Consider the following 16,790-nt stretch of genomic DNA (forward strand, 5'->3'; position numbering starts at 1 on the left):
GCGTTTGGTTTTAATGGTCAAAACAAATGTGACTATAATCTTTGAATGAGATGTCATGAGAAAGTACTTAGAAATTCAATAAATTCCGACACCTGCCTTTTTAAAAATCACCAAAATCAACTTTATTCAAAAACTCTGAATGAGATGTCATGATAAAGTACAGGTGGCAACCTTGCAAACCTGGGGACAGCATGTGACAGTGCCCACAATAAGCAGTGATACCTGCCGACAAGCCAGCTGTCACCGAGAAATTTCAAACCGGATGATTTCTCAGCGACGCGCCGAGATCCACTACTATTTTTGGAAGACTCCCCACGATCATGCCCGCGAACTGTCGGCGACAGCCTAGTCGCCAGCAGTCACCTTAAAATCGCCTAAGTGGGATAGGCCCTTAACTTCCCCTTGCTACCTTCACCAGCATGTGGCATTGGGAGTAATGCGGAGATTACTCTCTCTGTGGGAGTGCTCAGGGAGGGGTAGCAACTCTGATGGGGGTCATGTCATGGTGCTTTGAGGGTAGTTTGTCCACCTTTGGTCCCCATCTGGCACCCAGCTCTCACCTGTGGCTCCAAGAAGCTGTTAGCATGCGGCAATGGCCACACCCTGGAAAACTGCTTCAGCTGACGTGCTAAACCACACGAGGGTAACTGACGGGTCTCAGACCCTCAGTGAGTTCATGGACTTGCTCAGCCCAGCATGCAAGGTCTGTGCTGGCAAATTGGGTGGAAGAAATCCACTGGAGGGTTCAACAGCCGAGAGGGCGGCTCAGCAACGCACTGTGGAGTGCAAAGGGCATTTCAAAGCACGAAGAAGACATGGCCATCCAGTGAAGCCAAGGGAGTTTCCAGCCGTAACGTCTAACCGTGCCACTGGAATCCACCTCCTGCGGCCCGAGAGTGGGGTTGCTCGTGTGTAACAACCTCTCCACCTTCATCTCTCCCGTCCATAGGTTTTTGTGCAAGACTAAAGACTGCACAACCATGCTATTGGTGGCTACCACGAGCCACCACCACTATCTTTGTACTCCTGCTTTTTAACCTTTTGCCAAACTCCCTGTATTCATTCTGCAGGACCTCATCCCTTCATCCTTCCCCACTGTGTGTCAGAGCCAGGCTGAACACCACAGACCTGACTGCTGCTGCTGCACTGCCCTGACTGGTGATCTCCACCAACAGTATCCAAAGGCCATACCTGTTGTCAAGGGGGGTGTTTACAGGGGACCTGCACTGCCTACTCCCATTCCTGGTACTCTGCCTGAAACTGCCTGCATCCTTGGCATGACCATCTTGCAACAATCATATCAATGACATCTTTATCCTCAGTCTATGGTGTGCCTGCTCTAATAGGTTGGGACAGCAAGTTATAATGCAGTTTTAGAGGACTTTGGTCAGGCTATATTTGGAGTATCGCGAGCAGTTCTCATCGTCCCATTACAGGAAGGATATGGAGACTTTGGAATGGGTGCATCCATCCAAAGACAGTGAACATCCACCTTATAACATAACATAACATAACAAAACTTTATTGTCATTCGGCACAACACCGAACGAAATTTCAGCAGTCACAGAAAAGAACACAGGACACACGACCCCAACACAAACATCCATCACAGTGACTCCAAACACCCCCTCACTGTGATGGAGGCAACAAAACTTCCCCTCTCCTCCCCCCGCACCCACGGACAGACAGCCCGAAACGTCCCGCGGCCGCACCGGGCGATGTTAAGTCCAGCGGCCGAGCCGCGCCGGGCACCGAAACGTCCCGCAGCCGAGCCGCACCGGGCACCGAAACGTCCCGCAGCCGAGCCGCACCGGGCACCGAAACGTCCCGCAGCCGAGCCGCGCCGGGCACTGAAACGTCCCGCAGCCGAGCCGCACCGGGCACCGAAACGTCCCGCGGCCGAGCCGCGCCGGCGATGTTAAGTCCCGCAGCCGAGCCGCGCCGGGCACTGAAACGTCCCGCAGCCGAGCCGCGCTGGCGATGTTAAGTCCAGCGGCCGAGCCGCGCCGGGCGATGGAAGGCCCCGCGGGCGAGCTGCGCCCCGGGGAAGAGACCTAATAAAAGAAAGGTTTCCCCCCCCCCCACATACACAGCCAAAAACAGAAACAAAAACCATCCCAACACTGACACTCGTGGTTTTATTAACTTCTGTAAAGTCACGCTTCAGCCTCCAATGATCCATGAATAAATCCCCAGCCTCTCCTTGTTACGCAAATCTGAAACCCACAGAGTCACATGGTTTCTGTGAAAAGCCAAGGATGTGGTTGGGGTGAAACTGAAAGCACTGTGGTTGGGGTGAAACTGAAAGCACTGAAGCTCTCAGTAAACCAAGGCACAACGTGGGCAGAAGTCACACTGACAACCTGAAGCAGCCACTCACTGTCCGGGACACTGATGGAAGGAGCTGGTAATCAGTCACGGTTTGTTTTGCTGTCTATTGGTCTGCGTTACACTTATTCAGTGCTGTCTCTGGTGTTCAGTTCACTCTCCTTCCAATGTTATTTCTGGCAGAGTGTGGGCGGTGAGATCGTGTGATCGGAGCCACAGACACTACTCTCGTGAGAGGTAAGGCCAAGAGAGGGGATGGAGACCGGCAGTAGCTGTGGGATTGGCACGACGGAGGTATAGAAGGATGGACAGGTAGAGTGGGAGCGGTGAGATCGTGTGATCGGAGGTGGGTTACGATGGTTTGACGTGGGATAGTTCACCTTTGCGATGGTGCAGACGGCAGGGACCCGCAGCCGCCGCCGCTCGCTTCCGGAGATGCGATCGTGCGTTTTCAATGTATCTCCACTTACAATACATTCGGTGTCCGATGGGTTCCTCGGAACGGAACCCCATTGGAAGCTGAGGAGCCCCTGTACTTACACAGAACATAACGGGTACGAACGGGATGGTGTGGATCAGTGGGGAGAGGGGGTGGGGGGGGGTGGGGAGGGGAGTGAGGGGGGGGGGGGGTGGGGTGGGGGGGGGGGGGTTGGTGGGGGAGGGGGGGGGGTTGGAGGAGTGGGGGGAGGGGCGAGGGGTGCAGAGGAAGGGAGAGTGAGTGGGGGGGGGGGGGGGGGAGGGTGTTAGACCAATGAAGGAGAGGTTTTGGGGAGTGTTAAGGGGGGGATGGAGTGGGGGATGTTTCTACATTTGACTGAAACTTACCCTCAATCGCACATCTAGTCTAAGTCCCATTTCCCCCGACCAAATTAGTTTAAAACCTTCCCAACAACAGGAGTAAAACTACCAGCGAGGATATTGGACCTTGCCCCATTCAGGTGCAAACTGACCTGCTAGTAGAGGCTGCACCCACTCCACAAATGTCCATGTCCCAGCATCCAAAGCCCTCCCTCCTCCACCACCCCTTTGGCCACACATTCATCTGGCCTAAAGACAATAGGTGCAGGAGGAAGCCATTCGGCCCTTCGAGCCAGCACCACCATTCAATGTGATCATGGCTGATCATTCTCAATCAGTACCCCGTTCCTGCCTTCTCCCCATACCCCCTGACTCTGCTATCCTTAAGAGCTCTATCTATCTCTCTCTTGAATGCATTCAGAGAACTGGCCTCCATTGCCTTCCCAGGCAGAGAATTCCACAGATTTACAACTCGGCAGAGAATTCCACAGATTTACAACTCTATATTCCTATATTCAGGAGCATGTGAGACCAGAAGCAATGCAGAGATTACAATCTTGAAGGTACTCAGTGTGACCTCTGCCCAGAATGTGCCTTGTTTTACTGAGAGCTTGTGCTTTCAGTTTCACCCGACCCCAACCACCCCCTTTGGTTTTCACAGAAACCACATGACTTAGAATCATTCCCCTGCCCTGAGAGTTTAAATGTGACTTTTCCTACACTCTCTTTCCCGATAGCTGCACACATACGCTTCCACGTTGTTGACTCCATCCCCCCAGTTTAGTTTAAACACACCCGTGTAGCAGTAGCATACCTGCCTGCCAGAATGTCAGTCCCCTTCCAATTGAGGTGCAACACATCCCCTTTGTACAGGTCACCCCTGTCCCCGAAGAGATTCCACTGATCTAGGAATCTAAACCCCGGCCCCAGCACCAACTCCTCAGCCACACATTCAGATCCCCTATCTCCCTGTTCCTACGCTCACTAGCACGGGGTACTGGAAGCAACACGGAGATAACCACCCTAGAAGTCCAGCTGTTCAGCCTCCTGCCTGGTTCTCTGTACTCACGTTGCAGAACCTCCTACCTCTTCTTACCCACCTCATTTGTGCTTACATGCACAACTACTTCCGGCTGCTCACCTTCCCTCTCGAGGATAACAATGTTTGAAGATATTTAGACAGGTACATTGATAGGAAGGTTTGGAGAGACACTACAGATGTGCCACATGTGTGTTTTCCCCATTTGAGAGACCAAATCCATGCAATAAGCAGCATGGTGCATCTGTTTGAGACAAGGATGGCCATGAGGGACTCCTGTACAACCCAGTTTATGGGGGAAGCTGAGAAATCAGGAGGAGATGATCATCTCGTTGAAGCCGTTCTATAGGCCTCCAAATAAGCAACAGGAATTAGAGGAACAAAAATATGGCAGGAGATTGTGGAGAGTTGTATAAACAGCAGACTGGTCATATTAGGAAATTTTAACTTTCTTAATACAGACTAGGACTACCAAAGTGTTAAGGTCATCGATGGGTGGAAATGAAGAGTGTTCAGGAACTGTATTCATGTACTACATAGATGACCTGCTATGGAGAGAGCCATGCTTGATCTACTCTTGTGAAATAGGGCAGGGCAAGTGATGGAGATGTCTCAGGGAAGCACTTTGGGACCAGTGGCCATAGTTCTATTCTTGGTCAGCATGGGTTAGTGTTGGGCCAGGCAGATGGCATCAGCCATGGATCTGTTGTGGCGGTTGGTGAACGAAGGTATCACAAAATGCTGGAGTAACTCAGCTGGTCAGGCAGCACCGCAGGAGATTTGTGATATCCGCAAATACTGTGCTAGATAGAGGCTGGATAGGCTGGGCCTGTTTACCCTGGAGTGCATGAGGCTGAGGGGTGGCACAGATAAGGTAAACATCCAGTCTTTTTTACCAGGATAGGGGACTCTAAAACTAGAGGGCACAGGTCAAAGGTGAGAGGGGAAAGATTTGAAAAGGGATTTGTGGGGCATTATTTACACACAGGATGGTGGTTTATGGGTCGAGCTGTTCGGGGGTAAACTGCAGGCAGGTACAATTACAACATTTCAAAGATACTGGGACAGGTACATGGATAGGAAAGATTTGGAGGGATATCAGTGAGGAGCAGGCAAGAGGGACGAGCTTGGTTGGGCAACATGGTGGAATTCATCCAAATGGCCTGTTCCGTGTCATACAGCTCGATGAATCTATGACTTCAAATGGCCAATGCATCCAGTCAGGAGCTGAAGTGGGTCATCCCTCCTGCACACATGGCCAACAGGGAACTGGGAATTTATGATTCCCCACATATTGACCATTGGACATCTTGGACTAAGCCCTTTGTCACTCACTTTCATTTAGAGTGCTGGTTACACTAACCACCTTCTTCCTCTCAATTCTACCTGTTACAATTTATCACCCCAACCTTTACTCTCACATCAGTGAATGATGGTAGGAAGCAGAAATAGAACTATCCACATTTGCTACTCACCATGTAGCTGCCACCACTGCCAGGCATCACTGTCTGATCCATGACATCCCCTCCAGCTCTGCTGCTGGTCTCCGGGAGCTGGGTCAGATATATTTATGCATCCGTCTCTCCAGATCCTCTCTTCCAGGTTCACCTCACTCACCACTGCTGCACACTTAGTTCCCGTGGCCTGTTGGATTCAATCAATCACTGTTTTTTTGTTGTTGTTTTTTTTGAAAAGCATATGTACAGATAGAAATAAAAGACAAATTTGTTACAAAGTTCTTACATAGCTTCAATTTTAAAAATTTTAAAGAGAGAAAATAAAAATAAAGAAGAAAGAAAAAAAAACTATAAACTATTGGGAAGAGAGAATTTAAAAAAAGTTATAACTATAGAAATTGAAGGGGGTAGATCCGGGAGACAATAACCACAGTTGTACATCCAACCCTAAACTCAAGTTTCAACTTTTAATTTAAAAAAATTATTTTAGTCCTGTGTCAAACCCATTTACTTTTCTAAAAATTCAATAAATGGAGACCATATTTTAAAAAATAAATCAGGTTTGTCAATTAAGGCAAATCTTATTTGTTCCAAATGCAAGGTCTCTGTCATTTCCGTAATCCACATTTTAAATGTGGGGGTTATTGTTTTTTTCCAAAATTTAAGTATTAATTTTTTCGCAGTTATTAAACTGTAATCAAGAAAATGTACCTAACTTGTTGTAAAGTTTGTAATATGTTCTGATAATCCTAATATTATTAATTTTGGATCCATATCCAATTGCTTATCGATAACTTTAGAAACTATTTTTAAAATATCCAATCAGAAATTTTGCATTTTTATGCGTTACAAAAATATGAGTTAAATTAGCTTCTTGAAATTGACATTTATCACAAATTGGAGAGATACTAGGAAAAATCCTATTTAATTTAGTCTTCGAATAATGTAGTCTATGTATTATTTTAAATTGTATTAAGGAATGTCTAGTATTTAATGAACATTGGTGTATGTGTTGTAAACTTTCATCCCATATATCTTGCATTATGAGTTGGTTCAATTCGTCCTCCCATGCTCGTCTATATGATTCTGATGACGGAATGTCAGTATCTAGGAGAGTATTATAAATAAAGGATATTAATTTATTTGAATTATAATGTCGATTCAGGCATACATCAAGAGTTTCTGGACCTCTAGATTTATATTCTTGCATGTGTAGTTTTACATAATCTCTAAGTTGTAAATATCTAAAATAATTATTAGCATGTAATCCGTACTGCTGTTGTAAATCACTGTTTTGAATGAAGATAGACACTAAATGCTAAAGTAACTCAGCAGGACAGGCAGCTTCTCTGGAGAGAAGGAATGGGTGACATTTTGTGTCGAGACAATAGACAATAGGTGCAGGAGGAGGCCATTCGGCCCTTCGAGCCAGCAACACCATTCAATGTGATAATGGCAGATCATTCTCAATCAGTACCCCATTCCTGTCTTCTCCCCATACCCCCTGACTCTGCTATCCTTAACAGCTCTATCTAGCTCTCTCTTGAATGCATTCAGAGAATTGGCCTCCACTGCCTTCTGAGGTAGAGAATTCCACAGATTCACAACTGTCTGACTGAAAAAGTTTTTCCTCATCTCAGTTCTAAATGGCCTACCCCTTATTCTTAAACTGTGGCCCCTTGTTCTGGACTCCGCCAACATTGGGAACATGTTTCCTGCCTCTAACATGTCCAACCCCATAATAATCTTATACATTTCGATAAGATCTCCTCTCATCCTTCTAAATTCCAGTGTATACAAGCCTAGTCGCTCCAGTCTTTCAACATATGACAGTCCAGCCATTCCGGGAATTAACCTAGTAAACCTACGCTGCACGCCCTCAATAGCAAGAATATCCTTCCTCAAATTTGGAGTCCAAAACTGCACACGGTACTCCAGGTGAGGTCTCATTAGGGCCCTGTACAACTGCAGAAGGACCTCTTTGCTCGTATACTCAACTCCTCTTGTTATGAAGGCCAACATTCCATTGGCTTTCTTCACTGCCTGCTGTACCTGCATGCTTCCTTTCAGTGACTGATGCACTAGGACACCCAGATCTCGTTGTACATCCCCTTTTCCTAACTTGACACCATTCAGATAATACTCTGCCTTCCTATTCTTACCACCAAAGTGGATAACCTCACACGTATCCACATTAAACTGCATCTGCCATGCATCCGCCCACTCACACAACCTGTCCAAGTCACCCTGCAACCTCATAGCATCTTCCTCACAGTTCACACTGCCACCCAGCTTTGTATCATCTGCAAATTTGCTAATGGTACTTTTAATCCCTTCATCCAAGTAATTGATGTATATTGTAAATAGCTGCGGTCCCAGCACCGAGCCTTGCGGTACCCCACTGGTCAATGCCTGCCTTTCTGAAAGGGACCCATTTATCCCCACACTTTGCTTTCTGTCTATCAACCAATTTTCTATCCATGTCAGTACCCTACCTCCAAAACCATGTGCTCTAAATTTGCCCACCAATCTCCTATGTGGGACCTTGTCGAAGGCTTTCTGAAAGTTGAGATACAGCACATTAACTGGCTCTCCCCTGTCAATTTTCCTAGTTACATCCTCAAAAAGTTCCAGTAGATTAGTCAAGCATGATTTCCCCTTCATAAATCCATGCTGACTCGGAACGATCCTGTTACTGCTATCCAAATGCTCTGCAATTTCGTCTTTTATAATTGAAGACAGATCCAAAGTACCGGTTCAACTCGTCTGCCATTTCCTTGTTCCACATAATAAATTCCCCTGCTTCTGTCTTCAAGGGATGCCTTGATTATTTTTTTCCTCTTCACATACCTAAAAAAGCTTTTACTATCCGCCTTTATATTATTGGCTAGTTTACCCTCGTACCTCAAATTTTCTCCCCGTATGGCCTTTTTAGTCATCTTCTGTTGCTCTTTAAAAGAGTCCCAATCCTCTGGCTTCCCACTCTTCTTTGCTATGTTATACTTCTTCTCTTTTATTTTTATGCTGTCCTTGACATCCCTTGTCAGCCACGGGAGCCTCTTACTCCCCTTAGAATCTTTCCTCCTCTTTGGGATAAATTGATCCTGCAACTTCTGCATTATTCCCAGGAATACCTGCCATTGCTGTTCCACCGTCTTCCCTGCTAGGGCCTCCTTCCAGTCAATTCTGGCCAGCTCCTGCCTTATGTAATCCCCTTTGCTATACTGTAATACTGACACTTCCGATTTTCCCTTCTCCCTCTCAATTTGTAGGATAAAACTTCATTAACAAGTCATTAATGTGTATATTGTAAATTGCTGCGGTCCCAGCACCGAGCCTTGCGGTACCCCACTAGTTACTGCCTGCCATTCTGAAAGGGACCCATTTATCCCCACTCTTTGCTTTCTGTCTGTCAACCAATTTTCTATCCATGTCAGTACCCTACCTCCAATATCATGTGCTCTAAATTTGCCCACTAATCTCCAATGTGGAACCTTGTCAAAGGCTTTCTGAAAGTCAAGGTACACCACATCCACCGGCTCTCCCCGGTCAATTTTCCTAGTTACATCCTCAAAGAATTCCAGAAGATTAGTCAAGCATGATTTCCCCTTCGTAAATCCATGCTGACTCAGAACGATCCTGTTACTACTATCCAAATGCTCCGCGATTTCGTCTTTTATGATTGACTCCAGCATCTTCCCCACAACTGATGTCAGACTAACTGGTCTATAGTTTCCCGTTTTCTTTCTCTCTCCTTTCTTAAAAAGTGGGACAACATTTGCTACCCTCCAATCCACAGGAAATGATCCTGAATCTATAGAACATTGGAAAATGATCACCAATGCGTCCACAATTTCTAGAGCCACCTCCTTAAGTACTCTGGGATGCAGACCATCAGGCCCTGGGGATTTATCAGCCTTCAGTCCCATGAGTCTACCCAACACCATTTCCTGCCTAATGTGGATTTCCTTCAGTTCCTCCATCACCCTAGGATCTCTGGCCACTAGAACATCTGGGAGATTGCTTGTATCTTCCTTAGTGAAGACAGATCCAAAGTACCGGTTCAACTCGCCTGCCATTTCCTTGTTCCCCATAATAAATTCCCCCGCTTCTGTCTTCAAGGGACCCACATTTGCCTTGACTATTTTTTTCCTCTTTACATACCTAAAAAAGCTTTTACTATCCTCCTTTATATCATTGTCTAGTTTACCCTCGTACCTCATCTTTTCTCCCCGTATTGCCTTCTTAGTCATCTGCTGTTGCTCTTTAAAAGAGTCACAATCCTCTGGCTTCCCACTCTTCTTTGCTTTGTTGTACTTCTTCTCTTTTATTTTTATGCTGTCCTTGACTTCCCTTGTCAGCCACCGACCGGGGTCTCCTGTAGTCCACGTTCGCTCCCCCCTGAAACAGTCTCCCACCTTCGCTCGACCTGGACCCTTGGCGTGACAGCCTCGCAGTAGGACATGTCCAGGAAACTCGCATTCCCGGATGGCCTTGAGGTCATGCAGCTGCTTTTCCAACTCCGCCACACGTCTATTCAGGAGCTGCACCTGGACACAGTTCTTGCAGGTGTAGCTCCCAGAAGCTCCAGCAGGAAACACACTGCACCAACTTATCCGCCATTACTTTAGTGTCAAAAAACAATTCAGGCTCAAAAACAAGCGTAATCTCCTCACCTCAGCCTCCTCGCCGAAGACTCGAAGCCAAAGACTCGCACTTTTCTCACAGGGCACTTCCCTCAACAGGGATGCACCCCTTGTGCAAGTCTTGCTTATATCAGTCACTAAATTACATATGACAGTCCCTCCATCCCAGGGATTAACCTGGTGAACCTACGCTGCACTGCCACAATAGCAAGGATGTCATTCCTCAAATTAGGAGACCAAAACTGCACACAATAATCCAGATGGGGTCTTACCAAGGCCCTATACTCCTGTACTCAAATCCTCTTGTTATGATGGCCAACATGCCATTAGATTTCTTCACTGCCTGCTGTACCTGCACGTTTACTTTCAGTGACTGGTGTACAAGGACACCCAGGTCTCGCTGCAGTTCCCACTTACCTAACCTGACACCATTGAGATAATAATCTGCCTCCTTATTTTTGCCGCCAAAGTGGATAACCTCACATTTATCTACATTACACTGCATCTGTCCCATTCCCAATGTGACCTTTCTGTCCTGGGCCTCCTCCGTTGTCAGAGTGAGGTTCAGAACAAATTGGGGGAACAGCACCTCATATTTTGCTTGGGTAGTTTACACCCCAGCGGTATGAACATTGACTTCTCCAACTTAGACAATAGACAAAAGACAATAGGTGCAGGAATAGGCCATTCGGCCCTTCGAGTCAGCACCACCATTCAATGTGTTCATGGCTGATCATTCTCAATCAGTACCCCGTTCCTGCCTTCTCCCCATACCCCCTGACTCCGCTATCTTTAAGAGCTCTATCTAGCTCTCTCTTGAAAGCATCCAAAGAATTGGCCTCCACTGCCTTCTGAGGCAGAGAATTCCACAGATTTACAACACTCTGACTGAAAAAGATTTTCCTCATCTCCGTTCTAAATGGCCTACACCTTATTCTTAAACTGTAGCCCCTTGTTCTGGACTCCCCCAACATTGGGAACATGTTTCCTGGCTCTAACGTGTCCAATCCCTTAATAATCTTATATGTTTCAATAAGATCCCCTCTCATCCTTCTAAATTCCAGTGTATACAAGCCTAGTCGCATCTAAATTCCAGTGTATACAAGCCTAGTCTTTCAACATACGACAGTCCCGCCATTCCGGGAATTAACCTAAAGAACCTACGCTGCACTCCCTCAATAGCAAGAATATCCTTCCTTGAATTTGGAGACTACAACTGCACACAGTACTCCAGGTGCGGTCTCACTAGGGCCCTGTATAACGGCAAAAGGACCTCTTTGTTCCTATACTCAACTCCTCTTGTTATGAAGGCCAACATTCCATTGGCTTTCTTCACTGCCTGCTGTACCTGCATGCTTCCTTTCAGTGACTGATGCACTAGGACACCCAGATCTCGTTGTACGTCCCCTTTTCCTAACTTGAAACCATTCAGATAATATTCTGCCTTCCTATTCTTACCACCAAAGTGGATAACCTCACATTTATCCACATTAAACTGCATCTGCCATGGATCCGCCCACTCACACAATCTGTCTGAGTCATCCTGCAACCTCATAGCATCTTCCTCACAGTTCACACTGCCACCCAGCTTTGTGTCATCTACAAATTTGTTAATGTTACTTTTAATCCCTTCATCCAAGTCATTAATGTATATTGTAAATAGCTGCGGTCCCAGCACTGAGCCTTGCAGTACCCCACTTGTCACTGCCTTCCATTCTGAAAGGAACCCATTTATCCCCACTCTTTGCTTTCTGTTTGCCAACCAATTTTCTATCCATGTCTGTACCCTACCTCCAATACCATGTGCTCTCATTTTGCCCACTAATCTCCTATGTGGGACCTTGTCGAAGGCTTTCTGAAAGTCGAGGTACACTACATCCACTGGCTCTCCCCGGTCAATTTTCCTAGTTACATCCTCAAAAAATTCCAGAAGATTAGTCAAGCATGATTTCCCCTTCGTAAATCCATGGTGACTTGGAATGATCCTGTTACTGCTATCCAAATGCTCTGCAATTTCGTCTTTAATAATTGACTCCAACATGTTCCCCACCACTGATGTCAGACTAACTGGTCTATAATTTACCGTTTTCTCTCTCCCTCCTTTCTTGAAAAGTGGGACAACATTAGCTACCCCTCAATCCACCGGAACTGATCCTGAATATATAGAACATTGGAAAATGATCACCAATGCGTCCACAACTTCTAGCGCCACCTCCTTAAGTACCCTGGGATGCAGACCATCAGGTTCTGGGGATTTATCAGCGTGATGTCTCCGACTACATTTAACTCCGACTACTGTCTCTGACTACATTCTAACTTTGTCCCTCCCCTGACATCAGTCTCAAGAAGGGTCTCGACCCGAAAAGTCACCCATTCCTTCTCTCCCGAGGTGCTGCCTGACCCGCTGAGTTACTCCAGCATTTTGTGTCTACCTTCGATTTAAACCAGCATCTGCAGATCTTTCCTACATAAGAAGCTATGGGAGTCAGTAGGTTTGTTCTAGATGTATGTCGATAGTCTGTCTCTTGTGATGGAGGCGGTGAGATATAGAAACAGTAGGGAGATGTCGGAGATGGTCCAAGAGGTTCACTTGCACCTCCTCCAACCTCATCTACTGTATCAGAGGTTCACTTGCACCTCCTCCAACCTCATCTACTGTATCAGAGGTTCACTTGCACCTCTTCCCAACCTCAATAGACAATAGGTGCAGGAGTAGGCCATTCAGCCCTTCAAGCCAGCACCGCCATTCAAAGCGATCATGGCTGATCACTCTCAATCAGTACCCCGTTCCTGCCTTCACCCCATACCCCCTCACTCCGCTATCCTTAAGAGCTCTATCCAGCTCTCTCTTGAAAGCATCCAACGAACTGGCCTCCACTGCCTTCTGAGGCAGAGAATTCCACACCTTCACCACTCTCTGACTGAAAAAGTTCTTCCTCATCTCCGTTCTAAATGGCCTACCCCTTATTCTTAAACTGTGGCCCCTTGTTCTGGACTCCCCCAACATTGCGAACATGTTTCCTGCCTCTAATGTGTCCAATCCCCTAATTATCTTATATGTTTCAATAAGATCCCCCCTCATCCTTCTAAATTCCAGTGTATACAAGCCTAATTGCTCCAGCCTTTCAACATATGACAGTCCCGCCATTCCGGGAATTAACCTAGTGAACCTACGCTGCACGCCCTCAATAGCAAGAATATCCTTCCTCAAATTTGGAGACCAAAACGGCACACAGTACTCCAGGTGCGGTCTCACCAGGGCACGTTACAACTGTAGAAGGACCTCTTTGCTCCTATACTCAACTCCTCTTGTTATGAAAGCCAACATTCCATTGGCTTTCTTCACTGCCTGCTGTACCTGCATGCTTCCTTTCAGTGACTGATGCACTCGGACACCCAGATCTCGTTGAACATCCCCTCTTCCTAACTTGACACCATTACATCCCCTCTTCCTAACTTGACACCATTTCATGTTTCCCCTGTTCCAGGTGTGGACTCCTGTATATCGGCGAGACAAAGCGCAGGCTCGGCAATCGTTACGCTGAACACCTCTGCCCAGTCCACCTAAACCTCCCGGATCTCCCGGTTGCTCAACACTTTAACTTCCCCTCCCATTCCCACACTGACCTTTCTGTCCTGGGCATCCTCCATTGTCAGAGTGAGCTTACAGCCCAGCGCTATGAACATTGAATTCTCTAACTTCAAGTAGCCCTTGCTTTCCCTCTCTCTATCCCCTCCCCCTTTCCAGAGAGCCCACCAGTCTTACTGTCTCCGACTACATCCTATCTCTGTACCGCCCACTCCCCTGACATCAGTCTGAAGAAGGGTCTCGACCCCAAACATCACCCATTCCTTCTCTCCAGAGATGCTGCCTGCCCGCTGAGTTACTCCAGCATTTTGTAACTATCTTCGATTTGAAACAGCATCTGCAGTTCGTTCCTACACTGTTTTGAATGAACTCAGTGACTGAGTCTCCAGAGAACTCTGGGGTCAAGAACTCTGAAGATCCACCAGCCTCCAGATGAAGAGGTTTCTCCTCACCTTGGTCATTTATAGCCCACCCTTACTCTGAGATTGTGACCCCGACCCTGGATACCACAGCCAGGAGAAACCTCCTCCCTGTGTCCAGTCTATCAAGCATGGTAGAATTTCACAAGTTTCTGCAAGATCGCTGTCTTTTGAACACCAAGAATAGAGGCCAGCTTTACTCTATTTCTCCTCATGTGACAAACCCGTGTAAACCTGAAACTTGGTCTCTGTTTCTCTCTCCATAGACACTGCCTGAACCCCTGAGCACTTCCTGGATTCTCTGATTTTACCCCAGGAAACTGTCTGGAAAATCTTCAATGCACTCCCTCTATTGAAAGTGCACCTTTCATTAGGTAAGGGCACCAGGTTTGTATACAATCCTTCAAATATGGTCTCAAAAAAGACACACATCAGAAAGCATTCTATCCAGATGCATTACGACTTGGTTTGGAAACTTTAGAAACTCTGCCCAAGACGACAAGATATTACAGAGTTGTGGATGTAGCCCAGCCCATCAGATAGATCAGACCCCCCCTCCCCCCATGGACTACATTAACACTTCACGCTACCTCAGGAAAACAGCCAACATCATCAAAGACCACTCATACCAGGGTCATTCCCACTTTTCCCACTCTTCCGTCAGGCAGAGACTACAAAAGCATGAAGACACATACTAGCACATTCAGGAGCAACTACTTCCCTGCTGCTGTCAGATTATTGAATGGTCCTCCCATAAAATAAAGGGATAATCCCAGTCTCACAATCTAACAACAGTAATACCAATAATAAACCAACAGCAATAGCTCATTGAGGTTCTTGCACATTTTAATCTGCACTTTCTCTGTAACTGTAACCGGGTAGACTATATTCCACACTGGTATATTTCTTTTTGTGCTACCCGTTGTACTTTTGTAAAGCTTCATTGTATCATGTATAGAATGATTTGACTGGATTGTATGCAGAGTTTTTTTACTGTATCTCAATACACATGACAATAATAATCCAATTCCAAGGCCAGGTATAATTCTGGTGACCAATTCCAGGTACCCACGGTGATCCCACACTGACTGTACTTGACACACGGTGCCAGGACAACAAGAGGATCGTCAGTCAGAGCCAAAGAAGTGACCAGCCCTGTGATTCCAGGATAGGAACTCCAGCACTCCAACACATCACAACTTGGTAGTCTGGGGTCTGTGAAATATCCCAGGACAGGAGATTGGACAACTGGATAAATCCTGGGCCAGTATCCAGGCACCGTGCGATATTGTGGAATAGGAGCCCAGGCCTCAAGGTAGATACTGGGACAGAAACGTACAACTGGTGAAGATTCACCCAAGTGCAACAAACAAGACAGGAGCCCTGACATCCTGGGAATTCCAGGTAAAGAACCACCTCTCTGGGAAAGAGCTTACAGATCCCAGGAAGTACATTCACCCAGTCAGAGGGAATGGAGAGTGTTTCATCAACTTTAAATAGCTGGTCTGGAAACCTGAACACTCCACAACTTGTGAGGAATTTGGGTTTACAGGATCATTATCCTCACAAACTGTCACTGGTGTCCATGCGGGAGGTATCCTGGGATAAACTGGACGACAGCAAACCAACTCGACCAGAAGAACTTCCTTGGCAATATCTCCAAATGATCCTCTCAGCTAATTCACTGGCGAGGAATCCTGAATGGCCCCCTGCTCAGTCCACAGACGGTCACAGCAGTGACGATAAAGACTTCAGTGATTTATTTGAAGTGAAAGGGCCAGGAGATTCTGGAATGAACCCTCTGGATATCATTGCTGCCATTTTCCTCTGTGCCGACCACTCTCTACAGCAGGAACTGATGCTGAAGATGTTTCTGTGCCAACTTGCATTGCCCTTTCTGCTGCCGGAAGGGCACAGTTACCCCAGGGACAAGGTGAGGGGACCCATGGAAGGGCCTGGTGCCACCCTTCTCCTCTGGGCCATGAGGCCCATTGTTAAAATGTGGTGCCCACAATCTCCCACAGGGAGCAGCCGCGTTGTGGAGATGCCCATCGTGACAGCACCCGTGCCAACTGTCTCCTTCCTCAGACTCGGAAGGTGCACGGTGTCCAAATCCAGAGTCCTCAATCTCACCTTGAGCCAGACCCAGCTGCAGCAGAACATCTTCCTGCACTCCGGGATGGAATGTGGGAATGTGCCTCGTGGGATATCGGATGGGATGGCTGAGATCAGCTGGTATCTACCTTCTGGGAAGAGCAACACGGACATTTTGCCAGAGCTGCTGCATTCATCAACCTCCGAGGTGATGCTGAAACTTACCAGGGACACACTCGGTTTCTGGCAAAAGTCTCTGCTGCTCTCTTTGTTTTCACTGACGTTATCGGTGAGACGGAAAGAGAATTCCTCACCTCTCTCGCACAGTCACCGGCAAAACTCTTTCTGATAGTGACCACTTGCATCAGTGAGCAACACATCAACCCTGAGCAGGTAAAGAAACTGTTCAAAGATCTGAAG

The 16,790-nt window shown here is 47.0% G+C and overlaps 1 protein-coding gene across 4 annotated transcripts; it reads left to right on the forward strand.

The window, feature by feature from the left end:
• The first annotated feature begins 2,319 nt into the window (after window positions 1-2,319).
• Window positions 2,320-16,719, forward strand: LOC144591185 (up-regulator of cell proliferation-like). 4 transcript variants are annotated; one of them, XM_078395475.1, is made up of 3 exons: window positions 2,320-2,420; window positions 14,543-14,650; window positions 15,341-16,719. In XM_078395475.1, exon 3 carries the CDS (start codon window positions 15,748-15,750, stop codon window positions 16,717-16,719), a length of 972 nt encoding a protein of 323 aa, XP_078251601.1. In that variant the 5' UTR covers window positions 2,320-2,420; window positions 14,543-14,650; window positions 15,341-15,747. The 4 variants fall into 4 exon arrangements, with proteins under 4 accessions (XP_078251601.1, XP_078251600.1, XP_078251603.1 ...); XM_078395474.1 differs by having other exon boundaries at window positions 2,326-2,565; XM_078395477.1 differs by having other exon boundaries at window positions 2,343-2,407.
• The last annotated feature ends 71 nt before the right edge of the window (window positions 16,720-16,790 follow it).

The sequence above is a fragment of the Rhinoraja longicauda genome, unplaced genomic scaffold (genome assembly GCF_053455715.1).
Source record: "Rhinoraja longicauda isolate Sanriku21f unplaced genomic scaffold, sRhiLon1.1 Scf000647, whole genome shotgun sequence".
NCBI lineage: Eukaryota > Metazoa > Chordata > Chondrichthyes > Rajiformes > Arhynchobatidae > Rhinoraja > Rhinoraja longicauda.